At 37.6% G+C, this 27,659-nt stretch overlaps 1 protein-coding gene across 3 annotated transcripts; it reads left to right on the top strand.

Moving 5' to 3' along the window:
* Positions 1-198: 198 nt before the first annotated feature.
* Positions 199-27,565, top strand: LOC139966380 (protein lifeguard 2-like). 3 transcript variants are annotated; one of them, XM_071969316.1, is made up of 13 exons: positions 199-352; positions 2,358-2,509; positions 3,244-3,276; positions 8,654-8,784; positions 11,416-11,480; positions 12,086-12,139; positions 13,220-13,310; positions 14,334-14,371; positions 15,292-15,352; positions 19,772-19,906; positions 21,080-21,133; positions 21,586-21,746; positions 23,814-23,952. In XM_071969316.1, the coding sequence occupies exons 2-12, from the start codon at positions 2,362-2,364 to the stop codon at positions 21,727-21,729; spliced, it is 954 nt and encodes a 317-aa protein (XP_071825417.1). In that variant the 5' UTR covers positions 199-352; positions 2,358-2,361; the 3' UTR covers positions 21,730-21,746; positions 23,814-23,952. The 3 variants fall into 3 exon arrangements, with proteins under 3 accessions (XP_071825417.1, XP_071825416.1, XP_071825419.1); XM_071969315.1 differs by lacking the exon at positions 21,586-21,746 and having other exon boundaries at positions 23,814-27,565; XM_071969318.1 differs by lacking the exons at positions 3,244-3,276; positions 21,586-21,746 and having other exon boundaries at positions 23,814-27,565.
* Positions 27,566-27,659: the final 94 nt, after the last annotated feature.

Here is a 27,659-nt window from a genome sequence, read left to right as displayed (position 1 = left end):
TTTCTTGACCAAAGAGTAGCCTTAAAGTTTTAATCCCGATACGGACCTATCTTAACGAGCTGTATATACGTAATATGTAATGATTTAATAGATGATCTAATTTGTGTTTTTCAAATTCGATTTATTTGATTTATCGACCTAGTTGAGATGTCCGGTTAGCCCTTTTCTCATAGTGGCTGATGTTAGTGTCTGCTGTTAGTGGCTGCTACCTTCAATGAAGCAAAAAAGATTCTGTCGCAATAGATATAAATAGATATAGGCTAGAAAGTCAGGAGTAGAAGACTCGTTTGTGTTTCCTTTATCAGCATCTTAAAACAAATTCTCCATCTGAAGTAAGTCAACGTCGTAACAGGTAAACATCATGCCATCTGTTTCAAATCGTAACACTTTAAGAGTACCAGGCCTAGGCCCAAGTTGCGTTTCCCTACTCGATAGGCCTACTTCCTATTCATAGCTTAGGCTACAATACTTATAAAAGTCTCGCTATTATATAACACTGAACAGAATTGCATTGTGTCAATAGTGTTAATATAATATATATGTGTAGCTTACGTCAATTGTGTAGTATATGAATAAAGATCACACCCTTGTCTGTTGGGTGGCAAATCCAGGATTGGGTGCCACAATTACATGCCTGCCTTGTACTGTAGCTCATTGAACACGGATAAAAAATAGGGCCTAACTTTAGAATCCGTACCATATGAATGGGAAAGCTTACTAGGGGCTAGGAATTAGGGTTAGGAAGTAGGGAATAGGGTAAGCGGTTAGGAAGTAGGGAATAGGGTTAGGGGTTAGGAATTAGGGTTAGGAAGTAGGGAATAGGGTTAGGGGTTAGGAATGGTACAGATTCTAAATTAGTACCAAAAATAGTTAAGGTTGGTATATAAGCCAGTGTTCATCAATGATCATCACATGGATAGGGTTTTAAATGAGCATTAATTGAGATATACAAAAGACTAGGCTACAACTGAACTAAATTTTCACCCTCCGTAGGATTGTCATACAGTATTTGACAATGACATTGACAACAATTTATTTCCAGCAACTTTGTGCATACATGAATGAATAACAATTCATAAGCGAATATTTTTTATATGCAATCCAAACTAGAAGGACAGGTTCAGAGAACAAAAGAAAAATTCATTATGATAATATGTATACAGTACAATACTTAAAGGAAATGTCTGGTGGAAGATTTGGATACAGTGTCGTCGTAGTTCTCATTTTCTCTTTCTAACCATGTGAAAATTGTCCCCATTCAACATTTTCTTCTTGTAGAAATCTGGTTTGTAAATTCACCAGTTCTCACTTAAAGTACTATTTGTTAGAACGCATCAATTTGTGCATTAGTGCAGGAAAATAGGCAAAATGGGCGACTTGAAGTTAGCAGTCCTATTTCCGCAGCAAATACACTCTCGCGTGTACACGCACAGGTGATTGCCTTTTATACATTACGTACACATCGCGAACGTGCATAGTCTACCATGCCCAGCTGTTATGAGCGTTGCACATAATACACTCTCACACTCAAACCACAGTTCTTCAAAATTGCTGAAATAAAAGTCACAGATCAACTTTACAGTAAAAGGAAGCTTAAAAAGTATTTGGAACATCGAAAGACGAAACTTGGCGGAATCGATGTCAGAGCAGAATGTAGTACCGAGAAGCTAAGGCTTCACAGAACTATCCGATTGAAACCGTTAAAGTAGCCTAAATGAGAACATTCTTCGCATTGAAGCTGGACAGCGCGATGTATAAACAACAAAGAGTCTGCTGTTCAAACTTATCTTGTGTTACACAAAAATCATGAAATCACCGATGGGCTTCATATATAATGGCTTAACGATTTTTTTTAAATATATAAAATTTACAAGTAATTTCACTGAAAATTAAGGAAATAATTAATCTGTATTCAAACATAGTTTTGTTGTGATTACTGTAGGAACTGTATTGAGCGTGGGTTATGTCGCAATCCATCCTAAACGATTCAAAAATTGTTTCTCTGTCAAACACAACATTAGCGGTCACAGTAGGGGGCTTTTTCATCCAAGAGACGTGTATGGTTTTCCCTTCTGAAATGATCATTTAAATTTGAGAAAATTTCAGTTAAAAATGTTGAATTGGAAGCCACCTGACCTGAAAGTTGTAATATCTATAAGCCTGTGCAGGCTTCTCCCACATTCGTGGTCGTTTAAGCTTTGTAAACATAACTGCCTGATTATGATTATGATTATTCTTTACATTTTTTTCATTAATGAATAGGCAAGGTGACCTTCATGAGTAATTCAGTGGTCAGTAACATAATCAACTGAACTGCTTATTTAAAGCAACTCTACGTATTCTTGTCATATCTGCAGTAAAATGGACTCATCAAACCCCCCTCCGTATAATGAGACTGATCCAGCTTACCCACCTGGATACCAACACAGTCCTTACCCCCCTCCTCAGGGGAACACTGCTTACCCTCCACCACAAACTGGCTATGCTTATCCACCTCAGGATACCTCAGGTAAGTTTCACAGGCTCATCATTACCCTGGGACACCGTTGTTATGTCATAACTTATCTCGCTTCGTCAACTGACTGGCAACAAAAACAAGTGAGACTCTACACAATCGGCATTGACTAGATCTAAGGAAACTGCTTGAAAGAAAAATTTGGCTCATTAAGAGATCTTTTCTTAAAAAAGGGAATGTCTTGGTGTCTGTGCTGCTCAGCTTGGATTTACTGTAATATATATATAGTATTGTGTGATAGGCATGCCTGGTGTTTATCTAGTCCTATTTTGTTTTCTCATAGTTATACCAACTTAGTACTTTTCCTTTTCGATTATATCCTACCGTCTCCGGTTCAGCATTTCCAATTAATCAGGAACCTATTTCCTAGTTTTTACAAGTTTTCAACAGGAACTACAGTACTGTGCAAACAGGATACTGTATTGTTTTGCAGTGTGTAGAGATAATAGGAGATTATGGTCGGTACAAAGGTGAAATGAGTGCATCATACTTGCACCATAAGTATTACATTTTGCTTGACAGTCAACAAACACAATATGGATGCAAATACATTGCCAGAAAGAAGCTGTTCACTCTAAAACTGCTTGGTAGTTCGCAGATTATTAACTTCTCATGAAGAAAGAAGCTGTTCACTCTAAAAACAGCTTGGTAGTTGGCAGATTATTAACTTCTCATGAAGGTTATATAACCAGGTTTATGTTTCATAGTTTCCTCTTCTTTCTTTTTAGCCAATGAACCACTTTTGGCGGTGAATAATGAAGGTATTATACTCCCAGTCGGAAACAGTTTACTGAAATTTTAATCGGGGAATTGTTACTCCAAGTAACAATTTTCTATAACTTGCAGTTGAGCTTTTGCATAATTATATTAACCCAAAGCAGAAATGTCATCCATTGCTTCTTGTTTTACACTTCATGCAAAATTGTAATCCACACATGTCCCTGCAAAAGTGCATGATCACAATAGCAACAACGTCCAGAACATGCATAGGAATGAGGGGTGGGGGGGGGGTGTGGGGAAGGGGGTTTAATGCAGATTTTCTTTTTTGAACTGCTGCACACACTTGCTTTATAAAGGGAGGTGTGGTAGTTTGTTTATTATTTGTTTCATGGTATCACTACGTACAGGACTTAGCAGTTTGGTAGGAATCCCTTTAATGCATTGCTAACATTGTTCTCAAAATTGAAAGAAAAATGCATACTTATTGTGGGCTACTAATGCAAGTTGCCACTTTTTCTATTTTCACATGCTACTGTACCATAGTGTAGCTGACTCGTGCAAGAGATATGTCGGGGTTGACATAAAACGTGAAAGTAATGAAAAGCATTGTACAATTGTCAGTTATTGATTCTCCTGATTTATTAATTATGATACCGGCTACTGTAATAAACTAGGGATTGTGAATGAAACGATCAACGGTACGTAGGTAACTAGGTTATCTGCAAGTCTAGCGTGTGGGTGGGGGGGAGGGGGGCGAAATATCTGAGAGGACGTATTCTCAGAACAGTGGAATGCTGATAGAAAAGTAGGGTAGTCCAACTGTGAGGGAGAATTCTGAGTAAGGAAAGATGATAAGTCCAGGAAGTACTCTGGTTTTTGAAACTTTATTCAAAGCAGGTATATCGAAAATGCCTCTAAGCAGTTAATTGGGTGGGGGATGAATACTCAATATTTTTCTTTTTTCAGTAGGTACTGCATTGCTTAGACTTTTAATGTCCAAAGCAATTGTGACATTTTTTAAACTCTGTGAACGTTGGTTTCATAACATGCATGTAGCATTACAGTATCCCCCTAACAACCACATTTCCTCTGTAGTGTGATATGGCATCGTTTACTGTTTGATCCTGGAGGGACACAATGATATGTATTGTACTTGTGATGTGCCTATTGTTCTTATCCGAGGACTTATTTAATTAGTTTGAAAGTAAAGATGGTGGTGTTTTTGTATCTTAAACAAAATATTAATAGGTGAATTTTTGTCTGAAATGAACAGTAATATAAAACAATCTTGAGAGAAAAATAATTCTCTGCAAATTGTATTGTCATAGAAGCCGTCCTGATTGATCTAGTCTAGAATTTCACAATTTTATCCACATTTTGCTACAAAAAAAAGGCATGTGCTTAAAAAATTATATGATTATTTTCCTGACTTACAGGATGCATTACTGTAGTTCCTCTGGCATATGAAAGTAGCCCAAACAAATATCTGCTGATCATAAGCAATAAAACAGTGCTTACGGTATGTTAGTTTATGTACAAGCATCATGCCACTTTGTTGACTGACTATTGTAACTAGACTTATCATGTGATATCCTGCCAATGAATTTTGAGGCCTCCTGAGTTATGAGTGGGTGATCATCCTCATTGTACACCTGTTTGATGTACGTATAGTGCAATGGACCCAACCACTCTCCAGAAGCACTTAGTTGGTTTCATAATTGTATATGGTTTAAAGCGCCAGTTTAAATTAGTTTAGGTAGATATGGTTGAGGTATATATAGTTTAGGTATTATAGTTTAGGTATATATCTACGGTCCTGCGAATGGTTATTAAATCAGTAGGAACATGATGTGAAAAAATAATTTGAAATAATCAAGTTTATCATCACCACCCTGAAGTTCTCAGCTTTCACGGTCTCCGTGATTTCACTGTGGTCATTTGACACGACTTACAGTAGTAGTAGTAGTAGAAAGTGAAAGCCTTATGTTACTGACATACCTAACACAAAGTGACATTACATGCTCTTTTAAAATATCACTGGAAAGTTGCCTGAAGAGATATATACTGCGTGCGAGCCAAATCTTCTGCCTAAGTGGGTGACATTCTGCTTTGGGTTTTTTTAACAAGTTGCAATCACATGTTTCAGTGTTCCATACCATCCTTCTCAGTGTACAGTATTTTGTTTGTAAAACATGTTGTCTCCATCATTTTACCAGATTGATATTTTCCAATCTCTACTGATGAATATAAACAGAGGAATATGTTTCTTTAATTTATGTAAGATGAACTCTGTTCACTGGCCTATCTCATAGTATCTCCTCTCTTTGTGTCTACTCTACCCTCATTAAGTGGATTGAAGTTACCCATGACATGTTGTGTTGCTGCCTGCTTCCTTCTCTGCCCTCCTCAACCCCCCCCCCCCTTCTGAAAAAAAAAGCAATGAAGTAAAGAAAACAGGCGTGAAAGTTAATCCAGAAGCACACTCATGCCCCCACACACATACACACACGATGCAAACTTTCCACATGGAGGCTTAACTGGTTCCCTGTGAATTCAAGTCTGGGATGCCTGCCCTTACGTGCATCCATTTTGAAATGTTTTTTTTTTTGATGAAAGTTAATTTTGAGACCAATCATCAACTGCTACAACTACTATGTAATATAGCAATGTTTGGGCAAAATGCTGATCTTTTCCCTCTAATGTGTATATGTAGTTGGAGAATTCCTTTTGGACTTATTTTTCTATGAAGTATTGCTTGATGTTCTAACTGTCAAGGATAGCTACTGCACAGTAGCACATTTCCAAGATACTGTACTCTCACATTTTAAAACTTCTGGTTCAGGTTTGCACACTTGGTTTTGAACCAATAGCACAGTACAGTAGTTTTATTGATTTAGTTTTGATACAATTTTTCATTGGAATGTGTCTGTACCTCATGCAGTATAGTTACTTTCGTTTCTCATTGCCATCGTATACAGGCATCGTGTACAAAATACCTTGACTTCAAGGTTTTTTATTGATGGTATGAAATTGTAAACTGATATACTGTACGGGTAGCTTTTGGAAAGCCAAAAAAAAAAAAAGCTTCCAGGGATAAAGTTTGGGTTACACACTTTATTTAATAGGAATATTCTGGTGGCAATCTTTTTTTTTTCTTAAACAAAATTGCTGGAAACTTTCTGCAGCTTTAATTATTTAAAAACCACATCTAAATGGCAACCATTTGGTGTTGTGGAATGTGAAGATACAAATTGTTTCAAATTCTGTGAAATTGCAACCACAGGGTTGGTAGTGATGTCATCATGGCAATTGAGCTGAAAAAAAAGGTTCTTGTTGTTTTAATTACAATGAACTCAAATCAATGGTGTAGAGCTTATGAAAACAGACTTACACAAAAAGATGTTTTCAAGAGTTAAAAATCAAAAGATTCATTGTACCTTTAACCTTATATACAATGAAGAAGTATGAATGGAATCATGCCAGCAGAAAATCTTTTTTTGTAAGTTTGTAAACTATCGTGACAGGACAATGCTGATCGTGAAACTTGTTATGAAATGACATGCTAAGAATGAATAGCTTTAGGCATGATTTAGTGTGTGCAGAAATTAGGTTCTTCTTATGCATTTAAAAAAGAAATTATGCTGATTTTGGGTGACAAACAGGATTTACCTAAATTGATAATTTACTGTAAAGCTGTTGCTTTTTCAATTCTCATTTTTTTTTTCGTTTTTTTTTGGCAGTTTATTAAGTCTCAATGTTTGTTTGTTGACAAAGTCTCTATTTTAAGATGCCACACTTTAATACGGTTATTTTTAATATGTAAAAGCAAGAGGGCCTGAAGTTCCATCCTAGCAGGATCTTCTTCAGCCTCTGAAGAAGATCCTGCTAGTATAAAAATGTTGGGCCCTCTTCCTTTTACACATTCTCTTACACAGGCTTTGTGGTTAAACAGTTTGCTAACAGTTTTGTTTTATTTTAAGGTTATTTTGAGTACGCATTGTACAGTATTTCACACAGTGCTTTTCATTTTGATGCAACTTCAATGTTTGTTTTCACACATTTTGTTTTACAATATCTTTCTCTTGTTGAGATCTTCACTGTACACATCTTATCATGTCAGAATCACAGCAACAGCAACAACAGTCTTACATTGTGACACTCCGTCATCTTTAGACATTAATTGACAGTAAGATCTACAATACTAACGTGGATCTCTCATCTGTACACATGTATGAGAAATTCTATGTAAACATGGGAAATGCTCTGTAAACATGGGAAATGTTCTGTTAACATGGGAAATGCTCTGTAAACATTGGAATTCCTGTGTAAACATGGGAAATCCTCTTCATCAATTGTTTGTGACACATTTACATCTCTACATCTTGAGACATGCAATATATACCTGTAGATCATGAATTATGAACTTTTAAATTAAGGGATTAAAGCAGCCAATGATACAGTAGTTTGGTTGCCAACTTCCTGCAATGTTACCAAAATTAAAACCTTCATAAACAAAGTACAGGTAGTCCATAAAATAATTTTGCGGTGTGGCATAATTTACAAAGTGGGGAGGAAGTGCTGTATATGCTCTGAAAATGGTCAAATTGTGACACAAGTTATAGAGATCAAGTTTGTACTTACTGAACTGGTAAGTATTTTGCCTTATTAGGTGATAAAATTCATGAAACTCAAAATGACACTTTGCATATATTAATTCAAACACTGAATGATTCCCCGACTGCAGCACCTAAGAGTCTCCCCGAATATTTTGAAACTGCATAGAAAGTTTTTTTTTGTATCTCCATTGGTTAAAAAAAAAATGGGGCTTGCTAGGCAACTTATAAAACCATTTTCAATGTAATTCTGTTATTTTCTGTTAGTTAATAAATCACAAGTTAAACTACTCTTTGAAAATTATTTTAGTTGGATCATGTCAGAATATAATATCTCATTATAGTGGACATCCACCAGTGGGGCACTGGGTGGAGAAGGGCCGCCAGTTTTATTTTTCCTTCAAAAAACCTCAAAAGTGCCCCTTTTCATAAATAAAAAGTGGTTCTGTTTGTTAGTAGAGAATTCTTATTCCTTAATTTTTGTAGAGAATGCTCCTTTTTATTATTTAAAATAATGTCATTTTGTTGAGAAAAAGTAGTAATTAAATATTGCCAGCTTGTTTGAGAAACATTCATATTTGCTGGAATGAGATATAGAGTACATACATATGGTCCATTTGATTTGGTTGGGGCTTTGTGAGGTGACTTTGTGGTTCTGATACAGTGTCAAATCAAAGTCACATGCCCCAACATTGCCCTCTTAGTTCCATCATCCCCCCCTTCCCCAGCCTTTGATTGAAGAGCAGCTGTTATAATTGGCGATTAAGATCAATAACATTGGTTTTTTCCATTTTCTTATGCTAAGGAGGTGATGGTGGTAATGTTGGGTTTACGAGCACTCCATCGGCTCCTCCTCACTCAGCTGAAACTGGCGGTTTCTCGGCCACTCCTGGATCTTTTGATGACAAGGCCGTAAGACATGGTTTCATCAGAAAAGTAAGTAGTCAAAAGTTGGAGAACTTCAAATAGTTAAAGATGATTAGATCAGATTGATGGGTCACTAATATATTTGTATTCCAGTGTTAAACTTATTTATGTCCCTTCTGTTACTGTTACTTGTCATTTAGCCTCTGAAGAAGATCCTGCTAGGATCAAAATGTCAGGCCAACTTACTTTTACACATTCTATTACACAGGCTCCCTAGTGGATAAGCAGTTTGGTAACAGTTTTATTTTATTTTGATTTTAAACTTATTTAAGTGGTTTCCAAGGCTTTGCATATAGACTAGGAGCATTTCGTACAGTAACAGCTAAACAATTGTAGTATCAGTGAGGTCTCTATTGTTTGGCAGCGAGTAGATCCTGTTGTCAAGCTTGTGTACTTTTATTCTTGGGCTGTTCACCGTTTTGAACAGTCCGGGAATCAAAGTACATGAGCTTGACAACTTGCTTGATACTGTACATAAAGCTCCTAGTCTATAGATGCATGGAAATTATCGTCCAGTTAGCAACCTTTGTCCAGTGACAAAGTTCACTGAAAGAGCAATGGTGGATCAGTTATCATCCCTCATGAATATGCATTGCCTAGCTCCCGCCTAATCTGATTGCATATAGACCATTTCACAGTACTGAGACGGCATTGGTGAAGCTGAAAAACGATATTCTTCTAAATATGGATCGTAAGGCATTCTACACTGTTGGTAGCTGTTGATTTATCTGCTGCTTTCGGCACTGTCGACCACGGAATACTAACGAATCTGCTAAAAATCAAATTTGGTGCAACTGACGTGGTTTTTAATTGCCTAAAATCATACCTTTATCCTATAGAGATTGTGTTGTCTTAGTTAACTCTGCTGTTCCTACTGATTTGTCATCTTCAGTCCCACAGGGATCTGTACATAGCAGGTCCATTTCTATTGTTATGCCATCACGTTGGCTGAGTCCATTTTTCCTGTGAGCTCTTGTCGACAACAGGTTGATATCATCGGCTATGCAGATGATCACTCATTTTACACCGATTTAGATCATTTTACACAGATTTTAGATCTGGCAACACTGCAGAAGGGCAACATGTTGTCCCTGTCCTACAACACACATCATCCAGTGTGAAAACCTGGATGACTGAAAATAAACTACAGATTAATGACAACAAAACGAAGGTCATTGTGTTTCATTCACGGTTCTATAACAATAAGACTGAGACAAGTTCTTTTGGTGGGTGATACTATTGTCGATGTTGTTGACTCTGTTAAACTATTGGGCGTTCAGCGTGACACTAAGTTTTCTCTGAAAAAACATATTTCTGAGAAATGCAGGATTGCTAGTGGAAACCTTAACAAAATCAGACAGATTTGTAAGTTCCTTGATTGTGAAAGTTGTTAATCTGTGGTCTTGGGTCTCGTAATATCTCATCTTGACTATTGTAATGCGCTTTACTGATCGGTTTACCTGCCTCTAGTACCCTGCTTCCCTTACAGTCTATACAAAACCAATCTGCGAAATTGATTCTGTGCAGAAGAAAATATGACAGTGCCAGGGACTGTCTTTTCACTTTACATTGGCTCCACATTGAGCAGCGCATTACATTCAAGGTTCTTTGTTTGATTTATAAATGTATTAATAAAGAGGCCCCGATTATTTGTGTAAGATGTTAGGCGTGATTCGTCATACCTCATAAGAAGCATATCTGCTACTACTTTAAACGTTCCCGCCACCCCAACAGTTTGGCAACTGTGTATATTCTGTAACTGGGGCCAGGCTGTGGAACGACTTGCCGACTTCGGTTGCTACTCAATCCACATTTCTCTCTTTCAAAAAAGCTCTGAAGACAGTTCTCTTTAATGAGTCCTTTAAGTAATCCTCCTTTTCTTTTTTCTGTCTAGTTGCTGTTTGTGCTTGCCCAAGTGTATTTTACATTCCCGAGGATCTGTCCGATACAAAGGTCTTGGACAAATCTCCAAAGATCTTTATTCATAATATTATTACGAAATTGCGTGTCATGTGCATGTGAGATCATGTTTCTTCCACAGCAGTTAGCGACCGTCTCACAGTGTACAACCAATCTAAGGCCAAGTGATTGTTCACTGTGGGAGGAAGTGCTTTGAATACACATTTTGGGGGAAGTGGGCCCAATTGGCAAACCTGATTGGCTTCTTCGCTATTCCGAAGCAAATCTGCCAAACTCAAAGAAAAAACATAAGATAGCTTGTGAGAAATGTGCAAGACCCTAATATCAATCGAAAGCGTTGCCGCGGGCGTTCTCTGGGCAGTACAGCAAATAGATACGGGTAAATAGCTTTGTGAAAAGGAAAGGTACTGTACACTAGGCTGTTCATACTAGGGTCTTAACAAGACTGTAAGATACAACATTCGGAGCATATGCAGAACTGCCACACAAAATATGAAGACTAATTAGGTTGTACCAATTAAAAAGATTTACCAAATGAGGGAAGCCGGGTCACTAAAATGAAATGGTTACGGCTCTGCAACAAAGAGTTTGACTAAAGGGTAAACTGACATTGCAAAGGATTCGGTGTCCACACCATGTTGTTGTATTGCGAGAGCAATGTAACTGTCAGTATGTTTATATTCATTCTTTCTTTCTTGTATTTTTGTTGTTTATTTTCAGGTGTACCTTATCTTGTCTTGTCAACTGGCCGTGACATTTGGAATTACATGCTTCTTCTTTTTCTCGTGAGTTTGGGGGAATAATTATTATCTTTGAGTTGTTTAAAACTGATGGGGGAAGAAGACATTTAAGAAATATTATTTGCAAAAAAAATGTCTGATCATCAGAGCTATTCTAAGTTGTGATTACTAGTCTGACTGATGCATTAGGTTGATATCTACCGACTTTTGATATCATGATATGTATCCCTTATACAAATCTACAAAGTATTGTTCCAGAAATATGACAATATTTTTGTATTTTCACCAAATAAGTTGTGAGTAATATATGATGTTGTCACGATTTAGAGCGTAAGTTGCCCAGACACTTTTTGTCAGTGTCAGTGTTTATAGCACATGCTCAAACTTGAAGAATAGGGGGGAAAAAACCCACATATTTCCACTATGTTTGAAATAGTTGAAATTAAAGTTAAATATCAAGCTTGTGGGGTATTGCTGTTATTATGATGATAATTAATATTGCATAGTATAACAACATTAAACAGCAAGATTTTCAGATTTCTTTCAGTTTTGTAATTTGATTCAATCTTTTCCAGCTTCCAAGTTCTGGTGGTCAGATTTGGTTGCTATCTTCTTATTTTATCTTGTGATATTTTTTTTCATCATTTCAGGGACCCAGTGAAGGAGTTCATCCACAGTAATCAATGGCTGTACTGGATAGCATAGTAAGCCTAACGTCTTCTCTTGTCATCTACTATCGTAGCCGACATGTTCTATACAAGTTAATGCCAGGGAGAATCTCGAGGTGCAGTGTACTTCTGCGAGATCTTGCAAGTGGTTTATGAGGAAGCCCTGCTCATTGACACCTGTTCATTGTCTGCCAAAATTGATAGCTCCAATTCAAGCTCTGAGAGTCTGTGAAAGTTTGACAATCTTTACAGACACGTTCTACAGAAATGCCACTAAAATAAAACTGTTTAATACAGAAAACTTAGTCGCATTGAAAAGAACAAATGAACAAAGCCATCGGTTGCATTGTTAACTTGAAAAAATAGGTAAACAAGGGTAAAAAAACCTGAAAAAAAGATAGAAATCCAAAAGGAAGAAAGAGACAGCAAAGTCCTCTTAGCCTCCACTCAGAAGGCTAACTAAGCATAATGAAATGATATATAAAGCTGAAAGGCAAAAGTCAAGTCGATGTGTGAAATATCAAACACATGAATATCGATGACAAATTGCTCCCTAGCCCGACAATATACGCCTATATGCAAGACCGTAGGCATTTGCGATATTTATAACGGTGCATGGAGTTAACACTTAAATGTCAGTTTATCATTGGCACAACGCATGCTTTATTTAAACTACATGCTTCGAGTTAGGTCAGGAGCCTTCATCAAACGCTACGGCTGTGAGAGGATTGGAGAAAATAAAACTTGTCAGTTTATTTCTCTTTACATGCTTAACTGCTTTAAGATCACGTAGCCTTTGTTTCTCAGTTATGCAACAGCCGCCAGTTGCCGGGCGTGTTTTGCTTGGGTTACTGCTGCTATCTTAATTCTGCGAGAGCCATTCTAGTTAGGGCAAAATATCTGCTATATATTTTAAGGCCTCTAATACCAAATATTCATGGAGGTCTGGAGAAGAACTGCATACTATTGTGGTCACTCAGCCAGATCATGTTTTATGTGGTATTTATTTATTTTCATAATTTGTAACAGTTGTTAGATAAACTACTCTGGGGCTTCTTCCCATAATTATGTCTCAAAAATATATCAATATGTATTGTACTGTACATTATTTTACAGTGCCATATTCTTAGTAACCTACATCACACTCGTATGCTGTGGAAATGTTCGACGCAACTATCCAACCAATCTCATCGCACTTTGCATCTTTGTAAGTCCTTTATAACATTTTAGTTCCCTATGTCTGGGGGGGGGGAACCCAGTGGATGTCGAATGAGAAAAATCTGTTAAAGTTTGGAAAGGAAACTTGGATAGGAAAAGTGTATGAACTAGTATAGTATGGTTTGATGTCATACCCATGTGCTAGCACTTATTACCTAAACCTTTGCTCATTGATGTTGCATCTTTTTGAATTTAAAATTTAGGATTTAGAAGGCTAGTACACAATTTCCAAATATAATCACACATTAATTAGACCTTGATTGACGGATTAGGAAATGTTGAATGTAATATCGCTATAACCAGAGGGACATAAGAACATTAAGAAGAAGAAAACTTATTATTCCAACTTTTGGCCAGTTTTATAGTTAGATAGAAAGTTCATGAACACTTTGTCTAATACAGTGATGAATCATGTAACTTAACTTCAAATGTATATTAATTGATGCATAAATTACAGCTATTGCTTGTATTTCGATTTTGGCAGTGATTTTTGCCTGTGGTAACATCAACTGCCCAATACCTGGGCTACACTTTCAAACGTATGGAAGGACAATATGACTAATCAGTCCTCACCCCATCCCCCCATCCCTCCATCCCCCCCAAAACAAAATATGGAGCTATGTTAAAGTAGAAAATACAAATGGGACTTAAGAAATCCATGTGGTATATATGGTGCCTCATTCTCTTCTGGAACATTACTTGAGTACTAACCTACCAAAGTGACCAATCATCCTAGTTGTTATCTCTCAGTATGAACTTACTTTGTTGATTCACTGGTAACAATGTGCAAAAGTTTGCAATCTTTACCATACATTATATTTACTGTTTGAAAGATAAGGAATTTGTATTCAGACCCCCCCAAAAAAGAAGGAAAAAATCATCTTAAATGAAAAGAAAAAAAAAAGAATATGAAAAGAAAAAACCAATGAAGGAAAGTAATAAAATGATTGATTTGTTGCTCATGATGCATTAATCAAATCTTTTTTTGTTTTGTTTTTGCATTTCGTTTCAGACATTGGCAATGTCTTACATGGTTGGAACCATTACAAGGTAAGCAAAGCTCTTCTTTAGAAGGACACTCTCTACCGTTTAGATATTTTATTGCTTGTTCCGAACGTGAAGACATTTTCAAAGTATCATAGAGTAATCAAAGCAGATTAACTTTAATAATCCTGTTATCATGTAGTCTTGTAGTCTGCTGGAAGGATGTTAACTTGATGAAACAAAGAATCCTCATACAATAACACTAAAATCCTTAACTTATTTTTCAGAATAGCCATGAATTTGAAAGATAAAGCCATAATTTACAGTGTCTCAATTAGTTTCACAATAAGGCAGACATTATATATACAAGACTGGCTTGTCAACTTGGGGAAATAAAATTGGCTCATAGAAGAACTGCAATAGAAGAAATGTATTTCAATATGTCTAAAATTGACTTGTAATTTTTTGACAAAGCAACTTTCCTTCGTGGTAGTCCACACCATGGATAAATGCAATATAGTTCATATTTGTGTTAAGGAAAATCAAGCCAGCTGTCAACAATTTGTGGTTACCGTCGATGTTTGAGTGACGATTTGTCTCTGGTTTTCTAAGTTTTTCCATGGCTCTGACAATCTGTTGTTTGATGATTTTGTTTTTCACCTGGTTAAAGGGTAGGAACTGTTGATGTCGATGTCACAAAGGGGAGAAAGTTTTGTCGGGATGAAGTGTTCTTTGCCGTAAAGGCTTCGAACGAACGGAATGGTTTGCCTCAGTCAGTTATGCTGTTAAAAACCATTAATTGGGTTTAATAAGAAGATGCTTTCAATGAGTACCATCAATAATATTGCAGAAGCATTATGTTTATTTTGGGTCATGAAAAGGTTATCTCATTGAGCTCTTCATAAGGACTTCTTTGTCATGGTCAATACTAAGTCATCGACCTCACCTCCTTTTCCAAATGCCTTTTTTCTTTTTCCTTGTTTCAGCTTTTATTCTTACCAATCTGATGGCCTGCAGACGGTGCTTGTTTCGCTCGGCATTTGTGTGGTAAGTTTGAAGGGTCATGTCCTTAAGTCATAATCTGAGTCTGTTTTATCCCTCTGCAACATGGAATACGTTTTAAGTTAAACCTAGCTATGATCTACGCTACAGAACGAAAATGTTATCAAGATTATTTTCAAGTTCTCTCTTAGATGTTGGTCTTTGGCTTGTGTCAAGTATATGTCAAGTATGACATGATAATATACTAAAGAGAATATGAAAATATATATCTTCACAATATATGTCAAAGTCGTAAGGAATTTTGTAACCTCTGACACGCCTCAAAAGATTAATAAATAAAAATAAATAAATTCAGAAGTGCACCTTTAACGCCATTTAATACGACCACTCTTAGTAAAGAAAGTATCAATGTTTTTCTTAAAAGACAGCACAGAATTAGAACCAACAAACCATTCTGGCAAGTTATTCCCGACCCTTTGAGAGAAGCTACATTTAGTAATATCCAGATGAGAAATATCTTTAATTAATTTGAGACTATCACTATGAGTTTGAGAGACAGGTTGAAACCTTCCAAACATCACAAGCACCTAAGGAATCACTAGTTGTAAGGAACTTATGTACCACTGCATGCCTTTCGAGCTCCATCTCCAAGATCTATCAACAACAGCAACTCTTTCGTCCGAGTCATTTGGTTTGGCCTTGAATTCTAAAGTTTGCTCATTCTTTCCGAAAAGTGCGTAAAATCTGAAGAAGGAGGAGAAGAAAAAATGGCATCTCATCATAAATGATGTGATTATTATTGGATACCTGTCAGCACTGGCAATTGGTGGGGGTGGCCATCAAAATATGCTCTGCAGAGAAATTTTGTGCCCAACCCATCTGGCACAACACTTGGATGGTACTAGTAAGGATGCTGGAACTACTACACTTGCGAGGAAAATGGACGCATGACATTATACGCGTGGGAATGGTTCAGAGACTTTGACACATGTTGTTGTACATCTGGTATTTGGTTGAAAATATCCTATCACAAGTTGTAACTATTTTGCATACTATTCAATCTATACATGTTTCATGTCTTCCATTGTTTGTATGCTAGAGGTCAGCAGGGTCTCATTATTATTATTATTATTTATTGTTGCAGGGCTGCCTCTTGCCCTCCTGTGATGTAGATTTATAGTCGAATGTCTAAAGGCAACTTGAAGAGAGGCCAAATCCATTTTGAGATGGACTAGCCACGAATTTGCTACGAATGATTGCGTTCACAAGCATTCATGTTGCAGTTTATGGAACAAGGCCGTCCTCTCTAAAATTTTAATAAAATAATTTTTTATTGGTTCCTTGCTTTAGCAAAAGGAACCTATGTAGTCAGGTTGGCGTGTGTGTGTGTGTGTGTGTGTCTGTGTGTCTGTGTGTGCATCTGTGACACTTGCTTGGGTACGCTCTATCTCAATAAGGGAAAGTTGGATTGAGGCCAAACTTGGACTATAGATCCGCCATATGGAGAAGGTGTGCCCTATTGTTTTTGGTGCCCACAAAGGTCACCGAAGGTCAGTTATGGTCCAAAAACCGAAAATATTAAAACTGCAATAACTCCCAGTGCCAATGTGTGACAAGATTGATATTTTGGGACAAGTTATGAACTGGTCAGGGGAGCATTTTCAAACTTAACGGTCATGTGATCCGAGGTCACCAAAGGTCAATTAATGATAAAAAACTAGTATTTTTGCGATAACTTGAGAACGAAATGTCCGTTAGGGTTGGGAGTTGCTTCAATGTTATCCAATTGTCGACCCGCATCTGGGTGACCCTTGACCTCAATTTGACCTCTGGTGACCTTTACGTGTTTTTGGGGATTTTTACAGTTTTGATGCTATTTTCAGATGTCAAAGGTACCTTCTGATCATAAATGTCAATAGGTTGACCCCGTGTGACCTTTATGTGCGAAGTTATATGGGGTCAAAGTTTTTTGGTCGGAGTTAGGATGGTTGTACAGACTTTTCGTTTTGTTTTTTGGAATCAGGAGATTAAACTACATGTGAAACCAAGGTCAAAGGTCACATTAGAAAAAATGTGCTTATTTTGGGAGGAAACGAGCAAAAAAGGAAATGTTTGGTTTTGATGCTAGATTTGGATATCAAAGGTACCTTCCGATCAAAAATGTCAATTGGTTGACACCCGTGTGACCTTCGTGTGCGAAGTTGTACGAGGTCAAAGTTAATTTTCAGACATATAATGCAACAACTCCCAGTTCCAAGGTGTGACATGGTTGATATTTTTGGACAAGCTGCAAATGGTACAGGGGAATATTTTCAAACTTAACGGTCATGTGATCCGAGGTCACCAAAGGTCAATTAATGTTAAAAAACTAGTATTTTGGGGGCAGAAAATGGGCAAAGAAAAAATGTTTGAATTTGTATAGTTTGATGCTCTAATTTAGGTCTCATCAATCAAAAATGTCAATAAGTTGACCCAAGGTGACCTTTGTATGTTAAGTTATATGAGGTCAAAGTTAATTTTCAGACATTTAGTGTAATAACTCCCAGTGCCAAGGTGTTACACAATTGATATTTTGAGACAAGCTGCAAATGGTATAGGGGAATATTTTCAAACTTAAGGGTCATGTGATCCGAGGTCACCAAAGGTCAATTAATGATAAAAAACTAGTATTTTTGTGATAACTTGAGAACAAATTGTCCATTAGGGTTGGGAGTTGCTTCAATGTAATCCAATTGTCAACCCGCATCTGGGTGACCCTTGACCTCAATTTGACCTCTGGTGACCTTTTCGTGTTTTGTGGATTTTTACAGTTTCGATGCTATTTTCAGATGTTAAAGGTACCTTCTGATCATAAATGTCAATTGGTTGACCCCCGTGTGACCTTCGTGTGCGAAGTTATATGAGGTCAAAGTTAATTTTCAGACATTTAATGCAATAACTCCCAGTTCCAAGTTGTGACAAGGTTGATATTTTTGGAGTAGTTGCAAATGGTATAGGGGAATATTTTCAAACTTAACGGTCATGTGATACAAGGTCACCAAAGGTCAATTCATGATAAAAAACTAGTATTTTTGCGATAACTTGAGAATAAATTGTCCGTTAGGGTTGGGAGTTGCTTCAATGTAATCCAATTGTCGACCCGCATCTGGATGACCCTTGACCTCAATTTGACCTCTGGTGACCTTTTCGTGTTTTGTGGATTTTTACAGTTTCGATGCTATTTTTAGATGTTAAAGGTACCTTCTGATCATAAATGTTAATGGGTTGATCAGCCGTCTGACCTTCGTGTGCGAAGTTATATGAGGTCAAAGTTAATTTTCAGACATTTAGTGTAATAACTCCCAGTGCCGAGGTGTTACACAGTTGATATTTTGAGGCAAGTTGCAAATGGTATAGGGGAATATTTTCAAACTTAAGGGTCATGTGATCCGAGGTCACCAAAGGTCAATTAATGATAAAAAACAAGTATTTTTGTGATAACTTGAGAACAAATTGTCCATTAGGGTTGGGAGTTGCTTCAATGTAATCCAATTGTTGACCCGCATCTGGGTGACCCTTGACCTCAATTTGACCTCTGGTGACCTTTTCGTGTTTTGTGTATTTTTACAGTTTCGATGCTATTTTCAGATGTTAAAGGTACCTTCTGATCATAAATGTCAATGGGTTGACCCCCATGTGACCTTCGTGTGCGAAGTTATATGAGGTCAAACTTAATTTTCAGACATTTAATGCAATAACTCCCAGTGCCAAGGTGTGACAAGGTTTATTTTTTTGGACAAGTTGCAAATGGTATAGGGGAATATTTTCAGACTTAACGGTCATGTGGTCCAACGTCACCAAAGGTCAGCTAATGTTAAAAAAGTAGTATTTTGGGGGGAGAAAATGGGCACATAAAAAATGTTTGAATTTTTACAGTCATGCTCTATTTAGGTCTCACCGATCAAAAATGTCAATTGGTTGACCTTCGGGTGACCTTTGTGTGTGACGTTATAATGTATACAAGTTCAAAGTTAATTTTTTTTAATTTAATGCAATTAAATCTCAATGCCAAGGTGTGACATGGTTGATATTTTGGGACAAGTTGTGAACGGGATGGTGGAACATTTTGAAACTTAAAGGTCATGTCATCTGAGGTCACCAATATTATCATATCTGTTGACACGCTTGTAGGTCTCTTATATTTCTTACATTTTCGACACCATATTTAGATCTCAAAAGTGCCTTTGATCAAAAATCCGATCACATTTTGTGATCACAAAAGTGTTGGCTATAGTGTTGGTTACTTTATGGGAACATGTAGGACCACAATTACTTGGACTATTTGAGCCCAATCTTGCTTGATAATATTATGTGTATTGTCATATACCCCAAGCAAGGAACCACAGTGCCCTTGGGCTCTTGTTTTTATTTTGCTCAACTTTTATAGTCACTTTATCTTTAACCTTTTGTTCTCTGTTTGTTTAGGGAGTGGTGTTCTCAGTGAGCATCTTTGCGATCCAGACAAGGTTTGACTTCACTGGGTGCGGAGGATTTCTCTTTGTTTTCTTGATGGGCCTCTCCATGTTTGGAATCATTGCCATCGTCTTTGCTTCGACTGGGGTGAGAATTTCTAATTGTGTAATGTTGCATAGTTTGGACCAAATGATGACAAAATAGTTTTGAAAAAAAAGAAATTGAATTTTTTGTCCATTCCTTTGCTTTGAAACTGAAAAAAAGATAATGAGTATTATCGAAGTAAATCAAGTAGTGCTTGGTTCTGGTTAGTAGTGTTTGGTTCTGGGTGGTAGTGTTTGGTTCTGTGTGGTAGCGTTTGGTTCTGGGTATCAGAGTTTGGTTCTGGGTATTAGCGTTTGTTTCTGGGTCTTAGCGTTTGTTTCTGGGTGGTAGCGTTTGGTTCTGGGTGGTAGCGTTTGGTTCTGGGTAACGAATCGTACCTTATTGAGCCCAGTCGTACCTTATAGACCCAGTCGTACCTTATACAACCCAGTCGCACCTTATAGAGCACAGCCGTACCCTATAGAACCCAGTCGTACCTTATAGAGCCCAGTAGTACCTTATAGAACCCAGTCGTACCTTATAGAACCCAGTCGTACCTTATAGAGCCCAGTCGTACTTTATAGAACCCAGTCGTACCTTATAGAACCCAATCGTACCTTATAGAGCCCAGTCGTACCTTATAGAACCCAGTCGCACCTTATAGAGCACAGCCGTACCCTATAGAACCCAGTCGTACCTTATAGAGCCCAGTAGTACCTTATAGAATCCAGTCGTACCTTATGGAACCCAGTCGTACCTTATAGAGCCCAGTCGTACCTTATAGAGCCCATTCGTTCCTTATAGAGTCCAGTCGTAACTTATAGAACCCAGTCGTACCTTATAGAGCCCATTCGTTCCTTATAGAGTCCAGTCGTAACTTATAGAACCCAGTCGTACCTTATAGAGTCCAGTCGTACCTTATAGAGCCCAGTCGTTCCTTATAGAGTCCAGTCGTACCTTAAAGAACCCAGTCGTACCTTATAGAGTCCAGTCGTACCTTAAAGAGCCCAGTCGTACCTTATAGAGCCCAGTTGTTCCTTATAGAACCCAGTCGTACCTTATAGAGCCCAGTCGTACCGTATAGAGCCCAGTTGTACCCTGTAGAGCCCAGTTGTGTGGAGTAATTTTAATTGGAGGCAAATGTCTCTTAATAAGATCACACTGTATGTTCTTTTCTTATACTGGAAGCTGATGTTTTTTTCTTTCTGTTTTATTGTATCTATCTTATTCCTACAGAATAGTGTGCTTTACACAGTCTACGCCTGGTTGGCTGCGGTGCTCTTTACGATGGTAAGTTTATAAATCAAACACCTTAGAGCTGGGGATTTCTGTGCTCTTTTCAAAACAGTTTCAGAGTTGAAGGTGAGGTGCTTTAACCTTTTCCATGATTGCATTCCTGTTAAATGGTTTATACTGGATTCCAAACCATTGAAGGTGGATCAACTACTCAATGACTCCTTGGCTCAGAGACGTATATTTTATAAAGTCAGTGGAGATCCTATAACCCAGTTTAATTGGATGAATGCTTTCCTCCCTCTCACCACCTTCAGTTTTTCACAAATAGCATATTCCATTCTAACCCAGCTCTTCTTCTAGGTTACCACCCTCACACGCTCTCTCCAGGTCTTGTGTTTCACATAAAATAAACATTCATTCTCGATTACAGATGGTGTCATTAAATTATTCATTAATTCATGATTAATATTCGCCATGCTTCTAAAGTCTGTACCTGATTCTTGCAGTTCTTGGTGTATGACACCCAGCTGATCATCGGTGGCAGGCGCCATGAGATCAGCGCCGAGGAGTACATTTATGGAGCACTCCAGCTTTATGTCGACATAGTCTACATCTTCCTGATCATACTAAACCTGGTCGGCAGGAGTTAGTAACTAAACATCAAGAGGTATCTCTCCGTGCTGAATGGTTGCCATGGCAATGATCTTTTATCACTCTGAATTTGCTTTCACTCTGTGGTGGTACCACGCTACTGCAAGTTACCTTCTACTGCAGCCTTGGGTTCACTCTCTTTTTTCATGGCATATCTCTCCATGCTGAATGGTTGCCATGGCATTGATCTTTTGAATTGCTTCTATTCTGTGGTGGTACCACGCTACTACAAGTAACCTTCTACTGCAGCCTTGGGTTCACTCTCTTTTTTTCCTGGCAACTCCAGCACTTTGGAGGTTCATCTTTGTGTTGTTCATCCAGCAGCAGTGTAGTGAAACCCATACAGTGATTCTTCTCAATTTAAAAGCCGGCCATGTAATTTGAATGTTTAATTCATACCTGGCTGAAACCCTGCGTCCGATGAATCACACACATAGCAAGCACACATAACCAGGTCCTTCATCAGCATGTTTGGGTCTGAAGCCCTCTTTTATCTCTTACTAATGTCTACTGCTGAGTTTCTTTGCAAGAGGTATCGAATGCAGGTAAATGCCTTTACCTACAACATCAGCCAAATGCACTGCATTGATTAAAAGGTATTGAATGCAGGTAAATGCCTTTACCTACAACATCAGCCAAATGCACTGTATCCGATAAAAGGTATTGAATGCAGGTAAATGCCTTTACCTACAACATCAGCCAAATGCACTGTATCCGATAAAAGGTATTGAATGCAGGTAAATGCCTTTACCTACATCATCAGCCAAATGCACTGCATCCAATATGTGTTGTTAATATTTACATTGCATGTTGTCAGTTGTAGCTGTTGACATTTCTTTTAGGGGATACACTGTACTCTTTTATTTCAGCTTAAGAGCATGCCTGTTAGATAGCATTAAGTGGACTCACAGTGGTAGGAACTCTTTCTAAACCCATCTACCTTGCGGGTCATCTCCCCCACACCTCCTATCATCAAGAAAGAAATTTCATAGAAAAATTAATACAGCATTTTATGAAACATGGTACATCAAACCAGCCATTTAAAGCACGTCGGTGTATTGGTTTTAGCAACTCTTATGACCGAAACTTGCAGTACAAGTGTTAGATTTTGTCTTATGTCACAGAGACTTTACAGTGGCATTTCTCTGTGGTTTCTACTCTATTCAGCTGCCTGCAAACATGATCTAGCTTGTGTTAAAAATTGGGAGAGGGGTGTGGGGCGGGGTGAGATGAGTGTGGGTGTCAGGCGGGGTGAGAGGGGTGTGGGGCGGGGTGAGATGAGTGTGGGTGTCGGGCGGGGTGAGAGGGGTGTGGGGCGGGGTGAGATGAGTGTGGGTGTCGGGCGGGGTGAGAGGGGTGTGGGTGTGGGGTGAGAGGGGTGAATGGGACAATCACATTACTGACTGACATCCAATCTTACTGCCTAACTATCTTGCATTACTGATAGTTATAGTTAGTGATAGTGTGGTACATTTATTCCCAAACTTTGCTACTCTCCCAAAGTTGAGTAAATTGTATACAATTACCATCCAGGGTGTTCATGTGGGCTGGTGGTTCTTCGTTGTAGGTTAGATTGGCTTTAGGGGGGTCACTATGCTTTATCTTACAGACTGTCAGCCGTGAGAATATCACAAACTGCTCACAATATGGCTAATTCCCGTAGAGAACCAACATTTGGGAAGAGAGGTGGGCACTAGTGATTGTGACGAGGAGAGTGTCAGGTACCTTCCAGTTCTGAAGGAAAATAAGTTGAAAAGTGTGCCTTTTAATAATAAATCATGTGATCTGTTAGGTATGCTATTGGAAGACTTCTTTTAGAGGATCATATCGGTCTGTTGATGATATTTTACAATATTGACAGTACAATTACAGGTGCCGATGTGTACACATATAAGCAAGTTAGACTGTTGGATGTTGTAGTTAGCAGTGATATCTAAGACGTCACTTCTCCCCATCCCCTTCCCCAAACCGCAGCCCCCACCCACGCCCCCCCCCACTCCTCTCCCTCTAATACTGATAGCATCTCTTGTTTGCAACGGTTCGATAGCTTCTCACAAACTTCCCTTCTCCCTCTCTTTTACAGTTTCTAGTGTATGACACCCAGTTAATCGTGGGAGGTCGCAAGCATGAACTGAGTGCGGAGGAATACATCTACGGCGCTCTGCAGCTTTATATCGACATTGTCTACATATTCCTTATCATTCTCAGTTTATTTGGTGGCAGCAACAACTGAATCATCTCACAGAACTAAGGAAACAAAGAGGAATCGAGTTAAGCTATTAATGTCAATTTATTTTTTCTTTCTTAATAACATCTGGGGTGTAAAGGGTGATAAGAACTAAGAGATTTTGTACATGAGTTTTACATAAATAGTTTTACATGTAATAAGGTGTATCTGTGTATAGCTATCCAATTTCAATAAAGTTAAATAAAAGAAACAGCAAACACAAATATACACATACATACACTTTATCTAGACATTGGACAGTGATATACTGAAAAGCCTATGGGGATGTTGGAATGTGTAGTAAAGTATGTACAAAGTAACTCCCCCCCCCCCCCCCAATTGATGAAACTTTGGAACTTGTGTGTAGATCAGATCAGTTGATGTCGAAACAAATTAGAAATGCATTTTTTATTTCCACTTCACTTTTGTTTTCTTGGAAATGATACAAGATAAATGCAATTTGATTGTCAATACTCGAAAGGAATGCAAAAACAAAGGTTAGCAATAAACTTCATACTGGGACAAGGACAACATGAGATTAGATGATTCTCTATGGCAAAATATTATTGTTGTGAGCTTAACTCATTCTATTGTATTGAGGCTGGTTGGGGTGTTTAATGGGGATATCTGTGGAGGGGGGAGGGGTGGGGCGAATCTATGCGATGGTGATGGCGTGAGTGTGTGTGTTCGTTTGTTTTGTATTCTGACCGAGAACTTGAACAAAAGAATTCCAGGTCCTCGGGTGTGATTTCTAAAGATTCACCATGTCCTCGGAAGAATTCTATTGTATGGGGTATTGTTAAGGTTAGGGTACGTGGATTTGAACAATGGATAATACAATGGGGTCCCCGGTCTGAATGTAATACAAACATGTGTGTGTGCACTTATGTGTATGTGGCATTTGCTGGTAAGCACCCTAACTCAGTAAGCTCAATGTGGATTAACTTCATTCGTGGTATGTGAATCCTTCTCATTGAGTACAAGAACTCTATTCTTCTCTGAGAAGTTCCATGGTCACTTGGGATCACCGGAGGTCAAAGTCTGAAAAAACTTTGTTAACACAATAACTCAAAAAGTTCATCTTTGTTGAACTTCATATGTGGTATGCAGATCCAGCTAGGTGACAACAAGAACCCTATTAAAATTAGTTTAGGTCAAAGGTAATTTTTTAAGTAAAAGTCTGAAATGTTTTAAGCATGATAACTCCAAAATTAAAGCTATAATTAAATCTGTGAATTCTCCAATGCTATGACTTTCTTTTGGTGAACATAGTTTGGTCAAATTCAGATCAGTTTAGTTTTGTGAAGGAACTCTAGAGATCTTCAACGAACATAGTCATCCAGGAAATGAAGTCTGCTTCCAAGAGTTGATAGTCTTGCTTTAAACACACTCCAAAAAAAGGGTGGGGGGGGGGTTTGGCTTATCTGTTTTCACCCTCTGAGCTTCAATGAATAAACAGGTCATCTCAAATGTTGCAAACATTGGCTCAAAGGATCAACAGGTTATCTCAAATGGTCTCAAAATTGATCATTTTCGTTGTGATTTATACTAGATGACTTTTGCTTCCTTTGGCAGTAAGCTGTGAATATATTTCACAGTGTATAAACAATGTCATGTACCTTTCATTTATTAATTACAATTTTTAAAGAGATGGTTGGTGGCAGAACTGATTAGCTCCCTCAAAGTTAGTAAAAGAAACTGTCCTTCTATTCATATATCTATTTGTATATATTTCACATAGGAAGACGGTCCTTACTGGATATTGAAACATTTTGGAATAAAAATTCTATACTGTAAAATCATTACCAGTTTATTAAATGGATCATGCCCACATGCGAGCAAGTGTTACACATAAAGAGCTGGAAATCTCTGATCTTTTCTGACTTTATTTTTTAGACCAATTTGATATTGCTGTACATTAGCCAGATAGTTATGTGGAATTTTGAGCAAATTCTCTAGAATCCCAAAAGCCAGCTGGCTTTGTTGTTGTTTACCTTGCCATATGATACATTGTATCATGTATTAATCACAAATTGTACAAAGATTTCTACAGCAAAATGATAATACAGTGTTAGAAGCACCCCAGGGGAAAATATGTATCATGTACAATATGTAAGATTTGAAAAAAACTTGTATGAGCAGAAGGTGCGCAAAGGGAAATTCCCTATTAACAACAGTAGCAGATGATGATGGCTTGTTTTAAGGGGACTGACAGTATAGAAATTATTATTAGTTTCTTCTTTCTTTCTTTTTTAAATTTTGAGTCATCAAACTAATATGATAGTAGACAATTTATAATACCTACTTGATACTCTGCAGATTATGGTGTTAGAAATACTTCTTTTTGTTTTTCATCGATATCTTTGCTTGCTAATTGTTTTTGTTTAAATATTTAAATCAAATTCAGTTTAGATTTATCATTTTCTACATGATTTAAACTTTTCAAATGTTAAGTAATATTTTGGTAGATTGTAATGTACATGGAGAAACTTTATCACTTCTTAGTATGGGTGTCATGTGTAATTCTGTTCCACTTTTGTACATATTTTTTTCCGTTTTGTTTCGTATTGGACCATTGCTCTTACCTCGCAGAAGAAGGCACTGCGAGACATTTGGGTCCATTTTGTCACATTTTTGCTCTAAAAAATGTTAGATAATGTCAACTGTACTTTCTTTGCTTCAATCTCCCTGGTTTAAGGAGCCTGATACCTACCAAAACTATCACTCATCTCACTCGATTCACCTGAATTACTTGAATGGTACCCTCCTTGAGATCTATAAAGAACAAAATTCCTTCTCATCCAGGTAGGAACAATTAGCTGATAGTTTAGCCACAACAAATGTTCGCCACAGTTATAGTTTCAGCTTTGATACTTATATGTTAATGTGGCTAGGCTTGGTATCAGTGTGTTAGGTCTGTTGTTACATTCATACAAAAAACTAACTGGCGACTAGTTTATGTCCCGCAGGGTGCGTCAGATAGCCATGAGATATTCTGCAAAAGAAAGGAAAGACACTTTTGTTTCATTGAGCGTAATAATCAATTACTAAACAAGAAATGGGATTAGGTAACGTTGATATGAAACAAGGATACATTCAACACTTCAAAAGATTTAGAAAAATCTTGGAACAAGATTTGAAAAATCTTGGAACAAGAATTGAAAAATCTTGGAACTAGAATTGAAAAATCGAAAAAGAATTCAGTCAAAGCAATTCATACGGTACCTTTCAGGCTACATCCCAAACTTGATCATTTTCATCAATTTCTGTTCAAAAGTGATAGTGGAACTTTACCAATGCTATTTCTTAGGGTGGAGAATTGCAGTGAAACTGTCCAATAATGATATTACTATCAGAAGCAAGGAGTGTTGGTGAAGGTTTCTCTGGCTATCAACTAGTCTTATGTCACAAATATTCATGTTTTGTCTCTTTTTCCTCATTTTTTTTGCACGATATTAATCCAGAGTCTGTTACCAGCATGCCACGTTCGATCTTAATTATCATTAACCAATGGAGTCGGTTCAGGCTGTTTTTTTTTCTGGAGTTAAATGAATTAATAACTGATGTCTTTATCAATTAATGAAATATGTTAACCATCTGATCTGAAATGAATGTGTGCGTCTTCTCTTCCAGTCTGTGCTGTGGTAACTTTTCATTTAAAACTGTCATTAATAATGCATAATTTGATATCCCTCTCCCACC

The sequence above is a fragment of the Apostichopus japonicus genome, chromosome 4 (assembly GCF_037975245.1).
Source record: "Apostichopus japonicus isolate 1M-3 chromosome 4, ASM3797524v1, whole genome shotgun sequence".
Classification (NCBI taxonomy): domain Eukaryota; kingdom Metazoa; phylum Echinodermata; class Holothuroidea; order Aspidochirotida; family Stichopodidae; genus Apostichopus; species Apostichopus japonicus.
The sequence above is the reverse complement of the archived record's forward strand: the minus strand, read 5'-3'. Positions and strand labels throughout refer to the sequence as shown.